The sequence below is a fragment of the Ochotona princeps genome, chromosome X, assembly GCF_030435755.1.
Source record: "Ochotona princeps isolate mOchPri1 chromosome X, mOchPri1.hap1, whole genome shotgun sequence".
NCBI classification, from domain to species: Eukaryota; Metazoa; Chordata; class Mammalia; order Lagomorpha; family Ochotonidae; genus Ochotona; species Ochotona princeps.
The window spans coordinates 80,355,039-80,377,391 of NC_080865.1; the positions used below are offsets into that span (position 1 = coordinate 80,355,039).

The 22,353-nt window shown below is 39.4% G+C and overlaps 1 protein-coding gene across 1 annotated transcript in view; it reads left to right on the forward strand.

The window, feature by feature from the left end:
- Positions 1-22,353, forward strand: part of IL13RA1 (interleukin 13 receptor subunit alpha 1) — a 67,236-nt gene that overhangs the window by 42,676 nt on the left and 2,207 nt on the right. The window contains exons 7-10 of the mRNA XM_058659210.1: positions 334-381; positions 638-770; positions 3,813-3,909; positions 6,648-6,732. Coding sequence (XP_058515193.1) covers positions 334-381; positions 638-770; positions 3,813-3,909; positions 6,648-6,732 — 363 coding nt within the window. The remainder of the gene's footprint in view (positions 1-333; positions 382-637; positions 771-3,812; positions 3,910-6,647; positions 6,733-22,353) is intronic.

Here is a 22,353-nt window from a genome sequence, read left to right on the forward strand (position 1 = left end):
AGATGACTATAAAAAATTGCCTTTTTGACTAACATGGGATCTTTCAATGTCATGAAGGTATTCTGTTTTCCTCTAAAAGTGTACTGTTTTTATGTATTTATTTGCTCATTGACTTTATTTTTCACATTTAGATCAGCAATATGTATGGAAGTGATTTTGTGATAGCAGAAGGTAGAGGCTAAGATTCCTTTTTTCCACGGATGGACCTACCTATTTTCACTGTTTGTGATCTGCATTTAATGGGATAAAAGTAAAATTAATTGGAAACAGCTAACTCATTTTTTTTTACTGTGTTTATTATGGGACACATGATTTTTGTTTTCTTTTCTCAAGGTTGAAGAGGCCAAATGTTCAAATTCAGAATTTGAAAGAAACATGGAGGTTAGTAAATTGCTCTTTAGAGAAAGCAATTGAGGTTGGGGCGTGACAAGCATAAGTCTAAATTTAAACTGCTTTGAGAAAAAGAAACTACTTTTTATTGCTATTTTTTCCAGGAGTTGAAGTCACATAATTTACATTACCATCCAAGTCTTAATCATATACAGAAATTGGCAGATAATTATATTACAATCCAATTGCTATGAAAGTAAATAAACTGATCATATCTCTTGTGTATTATTTTTATTTTATATATAAGGATACAATTTGTTTCATGGTCCCTGGTGTTTTTCCTGATACTTTGAATACAGTAAGAATAAGAGTCAAAACAAATAGATTATGCTATGAGGATGACAAACTCTGGAGTAATTGGAGTCAAGCAATGAGTATAGGTAAGCGAACAAGTTTCATTAAGATTTAAAATATTGACGCATGGAACTAAGGTGAAGCAGAAAATTAATTGGAAAAAGAAAATGTCATTTTTCTTGCCATCAGCCAAGAGTATTTACCATTGAAATTTATTTTCTGTTCACTTTCAAGCTAACCTATATTAACTTACAATGTCCAACTCTTCGGAAAACCACAATTCAAATAGTTTTATCTTCGTCTCTGTTCTCATTTCCATCAATGTAGAAGGTGGACATGATGAAATATGCAGATTGTACAATGCAAGAAAAGTACTTTATGGGCAGGCTGACAGAATCAACAATGGAGCAGTGACTGTGGTATCATATTTTAAGACAGAGTTAAACAGAGAGAGGGAGAGACAATGAGAGGTCTTCCATTCATTAATTCACTCCTCAAATGACTGCAGCCACTAGACTGAGCCAAGCTGAAATCAAGAACCAGGAGCTTCTTCTAAGTCTACTGCATGGGTCCTGGGGCCCAAACACTTGGGCCATTTTCTGCTGCTTTCTCAGGTGCATTAGCAGGGAGCTAGAATGGAAGTGGAGCAGCCAGACCACTGACCCACACTCATATGAGTTGTTGGCATCGTAGGGAGCAACTTAACCTACTATGTCATGAGCTGACCCCTGAGATTTTTAAATCTATCTGTGTTTGAAAAAAAATATTAGTTGAGAGACTGACCAAGCTGGGCTCAAGCACAGGATTGGAAAGACCTTTACTTTGTGGATGTGAATGTTGTGGGACGGAATACAAGGCTTTATTTGACTATAAGCTCCCATTGTGACTCGGTACTGGAAGTTTAAATATCTCTAAAAGTCATTTGAGGTCTCAGATAGCAATGATAGTGCAATTCCCATAACCAGAGCCTTGCTGCCTGCTGGGGAACTAGTCTGGCCCCATCAGAAGTGTCCCTATTTTGAGCAGACCAGAATATGTACTTGAAAGGGTAATCAGTATGTTGAGGAACCTCAAAACTTGACAGTGAACAATTGCTGAAATAACCTTGAGGAGTCGTGGTTGCTGGAGTCTAGTAATTATCTGATAAAGGGGGGAATTGTCTTTTCTTCCTGTGGTTCTGGGAGTGGGGGCAGTATTGAAACAACTTAAGAACTTGTTAAACAGCTCTCAACATCAGAGAAACAGGTTGTGCCAGACATGATGATGTAAGTCGTTGCTTCATGACTAATTATCCCAACACTTAGTGACTTAAAACAACATATATTGTTATTTCACAGTTTGTATTGGTCAGGAATCTAGGCACCTCTTAGCTAGAGATCTCTAGGTTGCATTCAAGCTGCAGCTGGGATCGTAACCTAATCTGAAGGCTTAGGCAGGTCTGGCAGATCTACTTGCCAGCTCATTTATGTTGTTGGAAAACTGGAAAGCCCGAGTTCCTTGCTGGCTGCTATGTCAAGGCTGTAATGAGCCTTGACATATGAGGTTTTTTTCAAGTTCAAACTCCTGGTACCTGAGCTTGTGACCATCTTTGAATTAGGCTGTTTTGCCCATGTAGTTATGTTAAGATGAAGACATTTGATTAAAGCAAACCTTAAATCTATGGATTAATATCCTCATAAGAACAGGACAGGATACAGAGAGGCACATAACCATGCAAGGAGGAAGGCCATGTGAATAAGGAGCATATGGCCCTTCTGGGACCTTGATTTTGGATGTCTAGCCTCCCAGAGTGTGAGAGAAAAAAGGTCTGCTGTTTGAAGGCTCCCAGTGTATGATAATTTGTCACAACAGCCTTAGAAACTAATATAAAAGTTCCCCCCAGCCGGCTGCCTGGACCTCGCCCAAAGGCTATTTCCCAATATGGAACCTGGCTTCCACAAGTGAGTGATCCAAGCAAGCAAGAGTGTTTAAGAGACCAGCCCACGTGGAAACCATGGCCTTTTATAACCTAATCTTGGAAAGGGCATTCCATCACTGCCACTGTTTTATAGCTTAGAAGAGCGTCAATTAGTCCAGCCCATGCTCAGGGGAGATTACATAAGAGTGTGAATATCAACAGAGAGGAATCATTCGGGGTCATCTTAGAGGCTACCTAAAACAATGGTGTTAAAACCTGATGATGCCTTCTAAATTCTTATGCCATGGTAAGAGATAAGTGCATAAATAGATAAATGTTGTTCTGGTTATTAGATTTAGCAAAGCTGGCTTTTGCATTGGATATTGCTGTACTTGAGGCTTGCCTCCATCATTTACTAAACCCTTCGGAGTGAGTTAGGAAACTCCTCTGGGCCTCTTATCATATAAATAGCAGTTAATACTATGTATAGTACAAATATGAGATAGGCATGTTAAAGCACCCACTATGGAGTCAGACACATAGTAGGTACTCATTTAGGAATAGTAGTTCTTGGGGTCGGCCATTGGTATTACAGGTTAATCTACTGCCTGCAGTGCTAGCATCCAGTATGGGCACTGGTTTGTTTCCCATAAGCTACTCCATTTCCATCCTGGGACAGCAGCCCAGTGTTTGGGCTTCTGCATCCATATGGTAGACTGCAATTAAACACCTCGCTCCTGGCTTCAACCTGGCCCATCCCTGACTGTTTCAGCCATTTAAGGAGCAAACCAGCAGTTGGATGATCTCACTGTCTCTCCCCGTTTCTGGGAAAAATAGAATATATTAAAAAGTAGAATAGTAGTTTTGTGCTAAAGTTTAAATATTTTAGTAGTGATAAGTGACTGGTAAGGAAAATAAATCACTGTTGATGAGATAACATTTAATTGATACAGTATGCTTGTTAAATATTTGTCTTAAATTAGTTCAAAGATTCTGGTTTTAAATAGTCTTTAAGATATTTACTCATTCACAGATTTTTAGGCAGATTTGAAAAAACTGAAAATTTTAAATTTTGACAAATACTAAGAGGAAGGTAAAATATTTGGAGAGTTTCGAAAAATGTATTGGGGTTGGGGGCAGAAATATTTCTGATCTTGTTAGCAAAATTGTTGTTTAATTTATGACTAAAAGGGTTTCATTTCTCATGTCTGTTTACTTTGCCATTCTCCAGGAGAGGAGCCCAATTCTACATTCTACATAACCATGTTACTCATCATTCCTGTCATCGTTGCAGGTGCAATCATAGTCCTCCTGCTTTACCTAAAAAGGTAAGGAGACTATCCAGGCAAGCTTTATAGTTTCTGTGAGCCCAGTTGCTATGGTTATTGCTGTCTATGCTGATATTTTATATTGCCTGGTACATTTAGAGGCATTTTGGCCACAAATGATTTTTGGTAAGATGATATGGCAAAAAACAAACAAACAAACAAACAAACAAACAAACAAAAAACCTGGCATTGAGTATGTTATCTGGTAGGGAAGGGCTGGATTTGTTCCCGAGGCCTCTGTTCAAGCCCTGCTTCCTTCACATGTGTTTAGCACTGTTGAAAAGACCCTTTATTCCTTTTACCCTCTCAAAGGCCCAATTTATCAACACTTAGTGGCTCTTGGAATGAAGTTTTAAGAGTGCAGACTGTTAACAAATGAAGTGACTTGTAATTAATACAGAGCAGGATGCTTGCTATACATGCCTCTAGGAACGAGAACTTCACCAAGTTGTCACTTCTGTGTGGTATCTATTCTTTAAGAATGTTATATTTTATTCTCATGATGGGGACTGTTACTTGCAATAAATGTACAAGATTGGAATACAACTATTTAGCTGGGTCCAGAATGAATATTTTATCATTTTTTCAACATGCATTTATTTAATGCCTATTTATCTGCTGGGCAGTGTTGTAAGTGCTGAGGTTATAGAAGTGAACAGGACAAAGTCTCTTTCTATATTTTAGCAGGATATATTCCAAAGGGATATATGTGTGTATGTATAGCTATGTATATAAATATATATCTTCAGAAAATTCAAGGAAAATAGGATTAAAAGATAAATTTACCTCAATACAGAAAAATTCACCAGTTTATTCTTCACAAAGCTCATGAAGATGCATAATCTAGAAAAACTGTGCATAGATTTCAAATTTTTCACACCAAAATGATTTCACTTAGTGAGAAGTAAGATTGGCAGTGTAGGGGTGGGAGTTAGAAGTTATAAGAGGCATATCATACATAAAACGGCCAAAGAGGCCTTTCTAAGAAAATAACATTTGAGAAGAGACTCAGAAAAGTGAAAGGATGAGCCTTTCACATATTCAAGAAAAAACCTTTCCTGGCTAGGGAAACGGCCAGTCTAAAGGCCTTGGGGCTGGGTGGCACTTAGTGTGTTTGACTGGAATACAAGATACAAAGGCGAGCATGGCAGCAGGTGAGGCTGATGAAGCTGATGAATCAGGTCATGCAGGTACAGGCCATGGCAAGGAACTTAGATTTTTGTCTTAGTCATAATGGAAAACACTGAATATTTTAAGCAGGGCAGGTAAATGATCTGAAGTATTCTTAAAGAAGATCACTATAGATGCTGAGTAATAATTGACTTGGGCAAGAATGGAAGCAGGTAAACTAGGTAGGATGCATTGAACTGGGTTGGAAGAAAGGTGAGGGGGGAGTTGGCAGTAGAGTTGATAAGAGGTGGTGAGATTTGGGGACGTATTCTGAACAAAGCACTGATAAGATTTGACACTAGCTGCTTGTCCGTGGGGATGTGAGGGAAACTGAGGATTCAAGATTCGGGTTGGGCTCGAGCAAACCTGTGAATGCTGGTGCCGCTAACCAATGCAAAGACCATGAGGAGGGCTGGTCTTAAGGGATAGACAAGGCTTCAGGCACAGGTTCTGGATACCTATTGTGTAATCAAGTAGAGGTATTATGAGACAGTTGGAGTACACAAATATTCTTCAGAATTTTAAGGAAAAACAGAATTTAAAAATTTGTTTATCTTGGTGCACAAAATTTTTGAAATCCACGCATGAATTTTTCATAGTATGCATTTCTGTGAACTTTTTGGACACCTCCTTGTACGTGAATCTGGAATTTTAAGAGAGAGAGGTCTGGGTGGGATATAGAATTTTGGGAGTCTTACAGGATGTAAATAGATTTTAAAGTCTTAAACATTTAAAACCAAAGTACAGTGTTCATAAACTAAGTGAGTGACAGAAGAAGAGGGGACAGATGTTGGAGCTCTGGGTCACACCAATGGCACACCCTGAGGGATGAGCACAAAAGAGGGCTTTAAGATTTCAAAGTAGAGAGCAGAGAATTAAGAAGAAAGAAACAGAAGAATGTATCCTAATCTCAGAAAATTGATTTGCAAAATTATATACAGTACGCTCCCCTCTGGTCTATTAAAAGTATAGCACCGGGCCCGGCGGCGTGGCCTAGCGGCTAAAGTCCTCGCTTTGAAAGCCCCGGGATCCCATATGGGCGCCGGTTCTAATCCCGGCAGCTCCACTTCCCATCCAGCTCCCTGCTTGTGGCCTGGGAAAGCAGTTGAGGACGGCCCAATGCATTGGGACACTGCACCCGCGTGGGAGACCCGGAAGAGGTTCCAGGTTCCCGGCTTCGGATCGGCGCGCATCGGCCCGTTGCGGCTCACTTGGGGAGTGAATCATCGGACGGAAGATCTTCCTCTCTGTCTCTCCTCCTCTGTGTATATCTGGCTGTAATAAAAAAATGAATAAATCTTTAAAAAAAAAAAAAAGTATAGCACCATTATTATTTAAACATTAGGATGTAAGTAAGTTGCTTGATCTGTTGATCTGTTTGCTTCACTCAAACTTGATGCTCTGCAGATACTGACTTCCCATAGCCTATTTTAGATTTTTTTTCACAACTGCTTTGCTGAGTGAAATGACTTATATATCATATTATTTGCCAATGTCTTGTTTTAATGTGGCTCTATGGGATGCTCTATAAACTGGGAGTTTTGATCCGAAATGTTTATTTTTCAAAGGCTCAAGATCATTATATTTCCTCCAATTCCTGATCCTGGCAAGATTTTTAAAGAAATGTTTGGAGACCAGAATGATGATAGTCTGGTAAGCACTGACTCTGTGGGGTTTGATATTGTTGCTTTCTTTTTTGGAGGCTAGGGGATTAAATATATATATATATATATATATATATATATATATATATATATATATATATATATATATATTCTGAATATATAGTGAAATGCATATAGCACGGGCCCAGCACAGTAGCCTAGTGGCTAAATCCTCACGTTGCACGTGCCAGGATCCCCTATGAGTGCTAGTTCATGTTCTGGCTGCTCCGCTTTTCATCTGGCTCCCTGCTTGTGTCCTGGAAGGGCAGTAGAGGATGGCCCAGGGCCTTAAAACCCTGTACCTGCATGGGAGACCCAGAAGAAGCTCCTGGCTCCTGGCTCCTGGCTTTGGATCGCCTCAGCTCTAGCTGTTGCATGTACTTGGGGACTGAACCAGCAGGTAGAAGATCTTTCTGTTTGTTTCTCCTTCTCTCTGTAAGTCTGACTTTCCAATAAAAGTAGATACATTTTTTTAAAAAGAAAAAAGAAAAAAAATAAAAATAAATACTTAGGATTTACCTTCCTAACATTTTAAGCGTACAGCTCAGTGATAATAACTATGTTTACAATGTTGTGCAACTATCACCACTGTCTCTGGAATTTCTTCTAATTCCAGGCAGAAGCTGGCCATTCCAATCTCCATTCTATCCTTTGTCTCTGAGTTTGCCTCTTGTAGACTGTATATGAAGAATAATGCAATATTAATCCTTTTGTGTTTGGCTTGTTTCATTTAGCATCATGGTTGCAAGGTTGATCATGTTGGGGTATGTATCAAGAAACTATAGTTTACCAAAAAAAAAAAAAATTAAAGAACTGGTTTGAAAAGGCTCTCAGGCCACACATGTCAACTAAGCAGTCCTCAGAATATTTTGCCCATCTCAGATCACTGGGTCCCTCTCTCTGTCAGCAACAGAGAACATAATTTGGCAAAACATGCAGGTAAAGGAGACTTCTTCTTTCCTTATGACACCAGCCTAATAAGAATGCTTTCTGCCTCTCAGTATTTGAAAGCTGTCATGGAGAAGTGTAAAGACAGGGTAGGTAACTGAAATGCATTTGATTTGTCCCGTTGCTTGGAAAACCAGCCTACTCCAATTGTTAGAGTTGATTTCCTACAGACTCTCCTACTAGAATTTATAACTAAAAAACCCAAGACATGATGGGAACCAAAGTGTCTGAGTTTTCTATGACAAACACATTCACTCTAATGAAGTAAAAAGACCCAAAATGAAATATCAGTATCGTTTTATATGTCCTAAATTAGTAATAGCAAACATCGGGCAGTTAATTTAGAGAAGTAGTCCAGTGTACTAGATAATAGCCTGGGCTCTGGAGCCATATTGTCTGGATTCCAGGCTCTGCTGTGTCATTTAGTGTCTTTTTGACCTTGAGTAACTCCTTAGTCTCTGTGACTCAGTTTTCCCATTTGTAAAGCAGAGGTAAGGATAGCACCCGCCTGGTGTGGAGATTGCTTAGCATGCCTGGTAACATTGTGAGTGCTTAATAAGAAGTAATGATAAGTGTTATTGGTGATGGTGATTTTCAAAATAATCCTTAGTGAGTAATTCACAACAGCAGCAATGATAATTTGATTGAGGCAGGAAGACAAGGAGGCAGCTACACTGCCAGAATAGGATTCATTTCAATCACTTCATCGAGCCGTCTGGACAAATGGTGCTAGCCCTGCCTGACCCTGGGGATGGAGCACCCCTAGGCAGGTAGGTCAAGAAGTTAGGAGCCTAAATAAGGAGACTGTCCACTATAAATGGGCTGACTATGACAACTGGCATTTTTCCAGTTGAATTACATTTAACTGGAGTGCCTGTATGAAATACATGGTTACTTTTAAGGTTTGTGAGAAAATGGAATTCCAAGTGTGAGCTTAGATGTAGGTGTTTGGCTCAGGAGTTATGGTGCCCATGTCCTATATCTGAGTGCCTAGGTTTGAGTCTCAGCTCTGCTTCCAGTTCCACCTTCCTGCTAATGCACACCTTGGGAAGCAGCAGGTGGTGGTTCAAAGTACATGGATCTGTGAGAATATGGATTGAGTTCCCAGTTCCTGACATTAGCCTGGTGCAGCTTTGGGTACTGCAGGCATTTGGGGAGTGAAACAGCAGATGAAACACACCTCTCTCCTCTCAACGCAATTATATAGAAAAATTTGTAAAGTATGAATTTATTGTGGTGCAAAATTTTTGAAATGCATGCAAATTTTTATAATGTCCCTTTTCCGTGTATATTTATTTTGTACCAAAGTAAAGTGGTACTTTTATTTTCTTTTCTCCATGAACTTTTTTAAGTACTCTCATATGGATTCTTGGACTCTGGTCTGTAGAAATTTCAGATTCAGCAGATCTGGGGTGAATCCCAGGAATCTGCCCACAGGTTATCCTTAGCCTGGTAAGGTAATCTGTTGGCTACTTTTATTGTGATAGATACTTTTCCTGTTCTGTTTCTTCATTTCAGCAGCTACTGTGATTGACACTGGACATTGGGAAATGTGCAAATCCTCTTAACAATTTTAACCTTGTGCCTGGCAATATGTTAAGTGTTTTGGTTATATTACCTTGTTGAATCCTCACAACCCCTTCTGGATTAGGTGCTGTTAATACTGTTTTCCAGATGACAAAATGAAACCTCAGTCAGGTTCAATAACTTAGATGTGGTTTGTAGTAAGACAAGATTTGACCCAATTCTGCCTGTCCTGCATTCTCTTTCTCTCGTTATGCTACACTCCTTTGTATCTCATGAGACAGAGTGTTTGTCTTCAAGGACCCTACTGTCTTCTAAGTGGTCTGTTTTAATACAAATACAGGGTGGGATAGTGCTGAGAAAAATATCTGGGTCCCACATTATGGAGAACTCAGTTTGAAAGGCAGAGACATAGAGACAAATGGGAAGAAGGAGAAGGAGAGCTCCCATGTGTCAGTTCACCTCCCAAATGGCCCCAACATTTGGGGCTGGGCTGGGATGAAGGCAGGAGCCAGGAACTCATTCCAAATCTCCCAAGCTCTTGGCTGGAACCTAGTTCCTTAAATCATCACTGTTAACCTCTTGTGGGAGTCTGCATTAGCAAGGAAGCTGGAGTCAGGAGCCAGAGCTGGGAAGTGAACCCTAGGCACCCCAATATGGAACACAGATGTCTTAAGCTTTGTCTTAACTGGGAAGCTAAGTGCCACTCCAGTAATAGCTTTAGATGGAAAAATATTAGGAATATTACGACAGCAATCTGTACGGAATGAATTCGAGAGGGAAGCAAGTAGCATGGCAGCAAACTAGCAACTTAGGCCTGAACTCCTCACCATAGTAGGTACTGTGGTTGGTCAGTGTGGTATTTGAAACCTTGGGCAAAATACACACCAATTCATCTCAGACCCTACTATTTCTAATTTCCACTGTGGTTTTCCACATTAACCTAAATACTAGAACCCAAAAGGCATTTAACACGATGGACACTACTTAAAATGCCTTGATACAAATATCCAAAACATGTGCAACATATTTGGACTCACTAATATATACAAGACATACCAACCAAAAATTTGATGAGATGTTAATTTCCATCCTAACAAATTAATATCCCTGGAAACAACAATTTCACCCACTTTTCCCTAATCCTTGATCATTCCCACCCTGATGTACCATGTAATCATCATCAAAAATAAATTTTTTAGAAAGTAAAGGAAAAAAAAGAGATAATATTCGGTTTTCAACAGGGAACGAACTGGCATTGATAAGCATAGAAAATCTTCTATTTACATATCCTTTCTGGGAGGTAGTTGGGTGAAATTTAAAAAGAGTCTTTGATCCTGTAATTATACCTTTATAAATTGATTGTAAGGAAATTTGAATTGAATTTAAGGAAATTGAACAATGGCACAAGAATGGCTCAGGCAGCATTTATTTCCAGCATGAAATATTAGAAACCAGTGGCACATGAATAATGGCCAATTCAAAAAATAAGATTTTTCAGAGCATTTAGTGTCATAATATGACAAAGAAACATAATATGTGTTATAATAGTAACTTTTATGAAAATATCAATGTATTTATGTATATAAAGCGATGGAAGGAAGTGGGTCACAATGAATGATCATCTCCAGGCAGCAAAATGTGGGTAACTGAAATTATTCTGTCTACTATTTTGAATTTTCCAAATTGCCTGTAATGTGCCTATATTACTTTTATAATAAAAGAAACCCTGTACATATCATTAAGAGAAACAGAATATTACAGTCCTCCAGGTCTGAGATAAAAAGGACTCAAACTTCATCAGAGTAGAAGCAGTTGATAGAAGAGACATTATTAAAGGAAACTCATTATGAGTTGGTGACTGTGTGGGAGATAAAAAGTGGGGAGAGTAAAAAATAATTTCAAGTTTTCAAGTCTGGGTGATAGAGTGAGTGATGGTAGCATTGACAGCAAAATCAGATCAATTTTCTTTCTGAGAGATGGGAAAATTGCTTCTTTTCAATTTGCTGTCTGGAGGATATGTTGTTTCTGTCCTGATGAGTCAGATAATGCTGTCATTTAGTGAGGTGGTTATACTGTTGATAAGGACCACTGAAAGCGTACAGTGTTTGTGTGCCTGGTGGTTGCAGACAATTAAACAAAATCAATTCTTTAAAACAAGAAGAATAATAAAAATGCCAGATAAGAGAAAGGGTGAAAACAAATGTTCATGTCTGCTTTTAGCCAAATGAATAATGTACTCTGTGCATGGCAACAGCCCCCACAAATTGAACTGTATGTGCCACAAAAACTGTCCTTTTATTTTTAGAAACATTATGAAGTGAACATGACCAATCTAATGGGCCTGGTGTTTACATGTTTAATTATTTCTTTCAGTTGTAAATTATCTAAACTCTGGACATTGTCCAACAACCACACTTTAGAAATGGGGTTATTTGGACCATGGAGAAATTTCTCAAAGATTAGCCTATGGAGAGATAACTGTAATATGTTGAACTTGAAGCAGTATCCTGGGGTTAAAGATATCTAGTTCTTTGGCCTTTCCTCTTACACAGTGCTTTCTTCTGTTCTGTGCCTTCAATAATGGCTCCTTAAAAGAATTACTGAGATAATAGCCACAAATAAATTAAATCTTCAGGTTAGCTTTCCTTAAGGTTTCTAGTGTTTTCATGATGTTTTGTTCATCACTGTAGTAACATTTTGGCCAGCAGCATTTCTTCCTGTTGGTTTGCTATTTGTCTTTTGCTTGTGACTAATTGGGCTGCTGGCCATATGCAGGATGGTGGGAGGAGAGTTGCAGAGGGAATTACTTCTTGGTATCTGCATTTCTTTCATGCATAACAAAAAACACATAGTCTTCCACCACTTCTTGGAAATCAGTTACATTGTAAGTATTGTGCCAATTTTACATTCCCGATCAGAAAGCAGCTTTGAATATTAGAGTTGACTTTGAAATATTGCTGAATTTTTTTGGCCTCAGTATGTATCTTTAAAAACTAAAAATGCTTTTCTACATAGCCAGATAGCATCGTCATGCTTTAAAAATTAATCCCTTAATATCATCTGAGGCTCAGCCCATATTCAAGTAGAGATAGAAATACACTTAATTGATTTTAAAAAAATGGAATAATGGCAGCAACAGCAACATTTACTTACAGAACAGTTCTGACAAAACCTTTACTGTGAGCAAGGTACTTTTCTAAGCACTTTCCTCATAAATTTGACTCCATCCAGAGGGAGGTATGCATTATTTCCATTATACTGATGAAGAAAATGAGGTAGCAGGACAATTATGTGAAATTAGTTCAAGCAGATACTGCTGGTAGTTATATAGCAGAGCTAGGATCTCAGCTTAACCAACAAGTGGCAGACCTGGTATCGAAATGAAGCCTGATTCTCTGGATCACACTTTCAATCATCAGACATTTTAAGAAAACCATCATATTGAAGTTTTTATTTAAAAAAACATTTATTTATTTTTATTTGAAAGGCAGAGTAACCAAGAGAAGAGAGAGAGAGAGATCTTCCATCACTGATTCCCTTCCCAAATAGCCACAATGGCCAGAGCTGGACTGATCTGGAGCCAGGAGCTCCTTCCAGGGCTCCCACATGGGTACAAGGATCCTAGGACTTGAACCATCCTCTGATGCCTTCCCAGGCCCTTAGCAGGGAACTAGATCAGAAGTAGAGCTGCTAGAATTCAAAACTAGCACCCATATGGGATGCTGGCAACACAGGCAGAGGATTTTTAATGATTATTGAAAAAAAAACCAAACAAACAGTTTTCCCATATACTCTCCCCATTCACTTCCTGTTTCTAAAAGTTTTCCGGTATTGGGGACTAACATTATGGTGCAGTAGGTTAAGATGCTAGATACAACACCAGCATCCCATATGAGCACTGGTCTGGATCTCGGCTGCTCCACTTGTGATCCTGCTCCCTGCTAATACACCTGAGAAAGCAGCAGAAGATATCCCAATTGCTTGGGGCCCTGCCACCTGTATGGGAGACCTGGATGAGCACCATGCTCCTGGCTACAGCATGGCCTAGCCCAACCATTGTAGCCATTTGAGGAGTGACCAGTTCATCCCTCTGTGCAACTCTGCCTTTCATACAGTCTTACTTAGATATGTAGGTACTAAATTTGGTGCTCACTGCCAGTCTTTATGTTTACATCTCTCCAGTCATTTTGGTTTATGAAACTAAACATCTTCCCAGGAAGGATTCATGAGACCAGCATTTCCTTGGTTATTCACATGTTGGTAGAGTTGGGTGCATTTGTAATTACAGGTTGTTTGGCATGATATAAAATCCATGGTTCACATGTTCTGCCTTGGGTAACTTATGTGTCACTCATTTTCTTCAGGCATAACATTTTATTATCAAAGTCGATTAATAATTTTCTTTCTGTATTGAAACATGTGGTATTTTGTCTGGTTGATAAATTAGATTTTCCTTCAAAGTCCAATCATTTTACTAGAATGTATCTTGATGATGTTGGCCATTCTGGATTGCAAATTCAGCATCCCTAATCTGTGAGCCTAAAATCCAAAATGCTCAAAAGTTTGTACTTTCTAGTGCTAACATAAACCACAGGCAGTAAATATAGCTGACTTATGTAAACAAGTTGTTTAAAATACTATATAAAATGACTTTTCCAGATATCATATAAGGTGTTACAGGAATTGTAAGCGAATTTCATGTTTAGACTTAGGTTTCATCCTCAAGATATCCTATCATGTATATATAAATATTCCAAAACGTGGAAACATTAAAAATCTAAAAAGATTCTGGTCCCAAACATTTTGAATAGGGGACACTCATCCTATATATGGTATGCCTAATTATATCATTTCAAATGTTTTTTTTTTTCAGTAAAAATTTCTTGATCTACAGATTTCAGTCATTTTATCCCTTAATTTTCTTTGTCGGTTTTGCATACATTGTCACTACCTCTTGAGTAACTGTTTTCATCTGCCTTTATTTCTTTTTTATTTAAAAAACTATTTTGGGGATCTGGCCCCGTGGCATTGTGAGCTAAATCTCTGCCTGCAGCACTGTCATCCCATGTATGGGCACTGGTTTGTGTACCGGCTGCTCCACTTCCCTTCCAGCTCCCTGCTTATGGCCTGGGAAAGCAGTGGAGGATTACCCAAAGCCTTAGGACCCTACGCTTACATGGGAGACCCAGGAAAAGCTCTTGTCTTCTGGCTTCAGATTGGTTCACCTCTGGTTTTTGCAGCCATTTGAGGAGTGAAGCAGCAGATGGAAAATCTGTATGTTTCTCTTTCTCTCTGTAACTCTACCTTTCAAATAAGAAAATAAATCTTGATGTTTCTATTTCTCTTCTTAAACTCAAATAGATGCTAAAACCTATTTGTGTTTTTTAAGTTGGCCTTTACAGAAAATCAAAGACTTTGCCATTATTAACCATTGCCTCTATGAATTTCTCTGCAAACACCTACTAAAGGCAAGATCCTTCCTGCTACTTGTTTTTGCACAGCCTTCACCTGAAGACAAGTTTTTAATTTACTTTTGTAAAGAATTACTTATTTACTTGAAAGGCGGAGTTATAAACAGAGATAAACTTATCTCTAAGTTAAAAACAGATAAAAAGTGAAAAATACAGAGATAAACATTTCCTAAATGGCTACAATAGCCAGAACTAAGCCAGGTGGTAGCCAAAAAGTTTATGCTGGCCTCCCGCATAAGGTGACAGGGACATAAGGGCTCAGGCCATCTTCCACTGCTTTCCCAGGTGCACTAACAGGAAGCTAGAGCAAAAGTGGAGCATTCAGGACTCAAACCTGCACTTCAGTATGGGATGCAAGTGGGAACCTATCATACTGTACCACAGTGCCAACCCCTAAAGTATAATTTTTTCCCTTTTAAATAACTGAAAACAATCTAAAGAAGAGTACTGTTTCATAGAACAGTAAAATCTGAAGAGATTCAATTTCCATGAACAGTTCTGTTGAAACACACCCATGCCCATTTATCTGTATATTATCCATGACGGTATTAGTGCTACAGGCAAGGTTGAATTATTGTTATGGTCCTAAAAGCTGAAAATAATTATCTAGCTGTTTACAGGAAATGTTTGCCATTCCTGGTTCTATAATATACATCCTAAATGCCTCAATAGTACTGTTGAATGGTATTTTGTAGTATATTTAACTAAGTCCCTATTGTTAGGCATTTAAATTCATTTATTTATAATTTTTGATGGAGAGAAAATTCCCACCTACTGATTTACTCCCCCAAATGCCTATGATGTCTAGGGCTGGACAGGGGCTGGAGGCAGAAGCTGAGAACTTATTCCAGATCTCCCATGTGCATGGCAGGAATCCAACTACTTGAGCCATCATCACTGCCTCCCAGGGTCTGTATTGGTGGAAAGCCTGAGTCAGGAGCCAGAGCTGGGAATCAAATCCATATTCACTGATAATGGGTAGGCATCTTAACTGCTTGACCCAATGCCCACACCTAAATAAAATTGAAATTCCATTTGTATAGGCAATCTTACATTCAAGTTTTAACATATATATTGTATTACTTTATTCAGATAAATTGTTCCAAGTGAGATTGCTGAACTGAGGGGGGTGTTCTTACATACAATTTAAATTCTGATATTGGCAAATCAATATCCTGAAAAACGCAAGTTTAGCACCCATTAAGGTTACTTGTTAAGTAAGTAGTGGTACCAGCAACCAGCACCATGGTTTAGCAGGCTAAATTCTCCACCTGCAGCATCAGCATCCCAAATGGTGTAAGTTCTAATCCTGGCTGCCCCACTTCTGATCCAGTTCCCTGCTTCTGGACTGGGAAAGCAGTAGGGGGTTTTCTCAAGTCCTTGGGCCCCTGCACCCACATGGGAGACCTGGAACAAACTCCTAGCTCCTGGCATTGGATTGTCTTAGCTCTGGCTGTTTTGAACATTTGGTAAGTGAGCCAGCAAATGGAAGATTCTCATTCATATTCTCATTCTCTCTCTCTCTCTCTCTCTCTCTCTCTCTCTCTCCACTATAATTCTGCCTTTCAAATAATAAATAAATAAATAAATAAATAAATCATAAGTTACAGTGCCTTCATGCATTGAAATATGTGGAGGTTAAAGAAAATAAGTAGATCTATTTTACTAATGTAGCATACACTGTTAAATGAAACAACCCTATGTATAGCACAGCTTTTGTGTATGTGTTAAAGAAATAAGGATATTAGAATGCACAGAATGAAATTTTTCTAAAGAGGCATAGATTAGGTCACAACTCTTTTATCAGTTTATGCATCTGCCAGTAGTACATCTCAGTGGTTGTCTAGACATACTTTTGTCACATGATATCACCTAATTTAAAAAATCTTGTTATGATGATTAATGAGAAAAAAGCTTCTTATTTTACTTTTTACATGTCAGATTTTGTATCATTCAAGTTCATTGGCTTGTATAAATGTTTTGTGGCGTTCTTGTTCTTTGTGCATTAACCCCCTGTGGTTCATCTTTTTCTTGGTAATTTCTGAAGCTTGTTATATATCAGATATTAGTCCTTTGACTTGTCATTCATGTTTGCCCTTGTATTGTATTAGGGTGACTAATGATGTGTGTAAGTTTGTTCTTTTTTAATGCAGTAAAATCTGTCTTTTTTTTACATGTAGAAAGCTCTTCTTACCTATATATTTTTTCAGTGTTCCCTTTATTCCTTTTGTATGTATGCAGGTCTTTAATCTGTCAGCAGTTTATTTGTAAAGGCAACCAGATGGGTGTAGCTTAGCTTTTCAAGTGCATGGCCAGTTGTCTTATTGCCATTTCAAGTTATAGAATTACTGTACATTATTCTTTTTTAAATTTTTTAAAAGATTTATTTATTTTTATTGGAAAGGCAGATGTACAGAGAGGAGAGACAGAGAGGAAGATCTTCCATCTGATGGTTCACTCCCTAAGCAGCCGCAACGGCCGGTGCTGCGCCAATCCGAAGCCAGGAGCCAGGAGCTTCTTCCGGGTCTCCCATGCGGGTGCAGGGTCTCAAGTCTTTGGCCCATCCTCAACTGCTTTCCCAGTCCAGAAGCAGCAAACTAGGTCAGAAGTGGGGCAGCCAGGACCAGAACTGGCACCCATATGGGATGCTGGCAATGCTAGTGGAGGATTAGCCTGTTGAACCACCATACTAGCTCTAAGATTTCATCTTTTTAAGTGTACAGTTAGAAGAGTTTTTGAAAATATATGCAATATTGCAGCTACCATTCCAATTAAGATATGGAATATTTTCATTATTTCCCAAAAGCCCCCTCAGGCACCTTCACAATCATCCCTTCCCAATCCAAGACCATTGCAATCACCAACTTCTTTTCTGTCCCTGACATTCTGCCTTTAACAGAATGTCATACAAATTGAATCAAACCGTACCTAGCTTTTTCATTTTAGCTTCTTTCACTTAGCATAAAGGGTTTGAGAGACGTCCACATTGTTAAGTGTATGAATAGCTCATTTCTTCTTATTGCTGAGTTGAATGTCCTGCTATGGCTATGCCAGAGTTTGTTTAACCATTCACTTGCTCAAGGTTATCAGGGTATTGTCCACTTTTTATCTATTATGATTAAAACTGTAAACATTCATGTAGAAGTCTCTTTGGGACATGGTTTCATTTTTAAAATTTTTTTCTACATTTTATTATTATTATTATCATTTTATGATACAGTTCCATAGGCTCCTGGTATTTCCCTTATCCCAGCCCCAATTCCCCCCACACACACCTAGTTCCTTTATATCATTACTAACACATAGTTCTTCATACACAGTCTGTGTCCATCATTGCGGGCATGGACAATGGCAGAGAGTCCAGCAGTAAACAGTTAAACAGTAAACAGTTTCATTGTAAGTCCATCTTTGTCTGGAAGTAGAAATGCATACTACATTATATCCTCACATCTGGATGTTAGTCTCCATTTCACAGTTACTGTACATCACCTTAAATGAAAAGTCATAATACAAAATCAACAATAGAAAGAAAAATAGAAATTTACAATGCCATGAAGTTAAATGACATGTTACTAGATATGACAGTCTCCATTACACAGCTACTATACATCCCCTTAAATGAAAAGACACAAAACAAAATCAACATCAGGAAGAAAAAAGAAATTAACAACACCAAGAAGTTAAATAACATACTACTAAATGAATAACGTGTAGCTGAAGAAATGAAAATCAAGAACCTTCTTGAAGAAAATGATGCCACTGCATGATCTATGCGTCATTGAATGATTTAATCAGAAGAAAGTGTTTTGAAGAGTGAAACTAACAGAAAACAACAAAACCCATGCGATATAGTTTCCACTGATTTTTGTTGGTGAAGTGTGTCTCTTCTAGATAATAAATAGATGGGTTTTGTTTTATAATCCAGTCTACTAATATATGATGTTTGATTGAGCTTAATCCATTTACATTCAGTTTAATATATATAGATGGTACTTTGGTCCTGTCATTTTAGGAATGGGTTGTTCATTGATTTAGTCTTCTGTTGTCATTTTGCTGGGATGTTCTTCCCATTTGCCTTTGGTTTTGGTAGGTGCTATTCCTCTTCTCTGTCAAGAGAACATCTTAAAGTATCATTTGTAGGGCAGGTTTGGAAAAGGCAAATTCTTTTAACTTTTCTTGACTGTGGAAGAATTTTATTTCATTTTCAAAGACAAAAGAAAGCTTTGCTGGATATGTTATCCTAGGCTGACAATTTTTTTCTTTTAGAATCTGAAATATGTCCCTCCATTCTCTTCTTGCCTGTAGAGTTTCCTGTGAGAGATCTCCTGTGAGTTTAATTGGCATTCCTTTTTATGTCAATTGATTTTTTTCACATGCACATTTAAGAATCTTTTCCTTATGTTCAATTGAAGAGAGCTTGATAATCATGTGTCTTGGTGAAGATTGCTTTTGATCAAGCATGTTGGGAGTTCTGTGCCCCTCCTGGATCTTGTTTCCCAATTCTTTCCCTAGAATAGGGAAATTTTCCTTTATTATTTCATTAAATACATTTGCAAACTCAACTTCTCTTTCTACACCTTCTGGGACTCCCATAACTCTTATATTTGGCCTCTTAATAGTGTCTTTCAATTCTTGAATACTTTTTTTTGGCCTGATCCAGCTCTGCTTCCAGCTTTTTGTTTGCTTCCCCCTGATGACAGGAAATATCTTCCAATTCTGAGATTCTGTCTTCTGCTTGCTTCATTCTATTTTGGAGACTCTCCACTGTACTTTTAATTTGCTCTACTGTGTTCTTAATTTGTGATATATCAGCCTTGATATGCTTTATTGCTTCCTTAAATTCTTTGAACTCTTGCATGAGCTTCTCATTGTTGATCAGAATCTTTAAAATGAGTTTTATGGATTCTGTGTCCCCCATTTTCACGATGTCTTCCTCAGTTAACTCTGAGGTTGGCAAAGGGTTTTGCTCCTTTGCAGGGGAGTTTTTGGTAATATTCATTGTGCCTTTGTCTCTTCTTTTGTTCTTGGTCATTGTACTTCTGGTTAGCAGAGTCTTCTCCTTGGGGCAGGTTTCTAAGCTGTGTCACCCACAGGTCTACAATGCGAATTTACTTATTGCAGTTGGTACACAACTTTTTGCTTGCAGCCACTTGTGCCACAACCTCCAGCGAGTTCCAGGTCTGGGTTCTTATGTTAGATTTCCACATGGTCTCCACAGCCACAGCTTCTGGCTCACCACTCTCCACCTCCTGTGATACCATGGTGAAGCTGCACCGTAGTTTGTACAACCTTTTTCCCACTTCCGGTTGGAGCAGGTCCCAGGATTAGGGAGACACCAGGTGTCCTATATAGGTAGATTGTTGGTGGCACTGATCTTGTAGGAACCTGTTGGACGTTAGGTCTGGTTGCCACATGGACCTATTTTGACCCATAGGATGCCACAGTTGGTATTATTTTCCTGCGGGACCAGTGCAATCCACAGAACTCAGTGAGTTCTCGCGAGCTCAGCACATGCGCAGTTCACTGTTGTCCCCTGTGGTCCTAAAGCTATTGCCACAGTGTACAAAATGGCACCTGATGTACCACTACTAGAGTTCTTGATCTGCTGGCCATCAGATCTGAGGGCTACCCAGACCTGTCTAGGGTGGAACCTGTAGATTGCCACATTGCTGCAGTTCACTGAGTCAGAAATGAGTTCACTCCCAGCTCAGTGTATGCTCAGCCCTTGCCCTTGCTTTTGCCTCCTTACAAAAAATGGCGCCCAATTCAGCTCCGGGGGCTGACTGGGCTGTGAAATCCACCCTGTTCTCGCACTGTGTTTCTGGGATCTGCTGCTCTTTCTCTGCTCCTGGTCAAAAGAAACGGACCAGCAGGATGGACAGTTCTTTGTCTGGGTTGACCTCCAAAGCTCTCAGTGAAAGTCCCTTCCCACCTGGTTGCTGGTGGAGTTCCGGCTGCTGGTGGAGTTCAGATCACTGTTAGCTGAATGCTGCAGGAGTATCAGTCACTGCAGGAGTATCAGCAACACCACACCGTTGTGTCCGCTGCTTTCCTGTGTCTGTCAGTCTCCTGGTACCCTTCTGCTGTTGTTCTGTCCTTTCCTATTTCCTGAAATATGTCCTCTCTGCTTCATCCTGATTAAATGTTTTTCAGTCTGTTTAAACGTGTCCTTACCCTATTCCGCCATCTTGGTTCTCCAGAACATGGTTTCATTTCTTCTTCATTTTGCTTGGGAGGGAAATTCTTAGATTTGTTGTAAATATATGCTTAGTTTTTAAGAAATTATCAGATTTTTCCATAGTGACTACTATTTTACATTTCTACGAGCAGTTTATGGAAGGTCTTAATCAGCATTTAGGGTTATAATTATTTTTTAAAAGATTTGTTTTTATTGAAAAGTCAGATATACAGAGAGGAAGAGAGACAAAGAGCAAAATCTTCCGTCCGTTGATTCACTCCCCAAGTGGTACAATGGTCAGAGCTCAGACGATCCAAAGCTAGGAGCCAGGAGCCTCTGCAGGGCCCCAAGGCTTTGGGCTGTCCTCGACTGCTTTCCCAGGCCAAATGCAGGGGGCTGGATGGGAAGTGGAGCTGCCAGGATTAGAACCAGCGCCCATATGGGATCCTGGCATGTGCAAGGTGAGGACTTTAGCTACTAGGCTATGGCACCAGGCCTAGAATTATTTTTATTTTTTAATTTTACTCATCTACTAGGTATGTCTCAGTATCAAACCATTTATTTAAAAGAATTCAGATGTTTTAGGCAGTGTTTTCTTTTGAAAAATATTTATTTAATTTATCTGAAAAGCAGAACATCATTGGGGGAGAAGCAGAGAAAATGTGCTTCCATCTACTGGATCAGTGCCCAAATGACTACACAGCTAGCTAGATCTTGGCTAGGCCAAAGCCAGGAGTCGGAAACCCCATCCTGGTTTCCATCCCCTCCCTCCTGTGCGCAGCAGGGGTCCAAACCCTTAGGCCTGCCCGACTCATTAACAGGAAGTTGGATCAGAAGTGAAGGAGGGGCCTGGCATGGTGGCCTAGTGGCTAAAGTCCTCACCTTGAATGCCCTGGGATCCCATATGGGCCCCAGTTCTAATCCCAGCAGCTCCACTTCCCATCCAGCTCCCTGTTTGTGGCCTGGGAAAGGAGTCAGGGATGGCCCAAAGCCTTGGGACCCTGCACCCGTGTGGGAGACCAAGGAAGAGCTCCTGGCTCCTGGCTTTGGATCGGCTCAGCACTGGCCGTTGCAGCTCACTTGGGGAGTGAATCATCGGACGGAAGATCTTCCTCTCTGTCTCTCCTCCTCTGTATATCTGGCTTTGTAATAAAAATAAATAAGTCTAAAAAAAAAAAAAAAGAAGTGGAGCAGCCAGGACTCAAACTAGCGAGTACTGCATAAAGAAGTGGAGCAGCCAGGACTCAAACTAGCGAGTACTGCATGTGGCCGTTTAGCCTGCTGAGCCCGAGGCAAGGTTCCCCAACTCCTTCCTCTGTATGTACACACTCTTAACACTGGATATTCCTAATTTGCTCAGTTCATCTTCAATTGCACAATCTGAATAATCATAGTTGCTGTTGTTTGTTTCTAGTCTTTCCATTTCTGAAGCTTACAGAATCAGAGAGTATCAAAGCAGAAAGGCAATTTAGACATAATGTGGTAC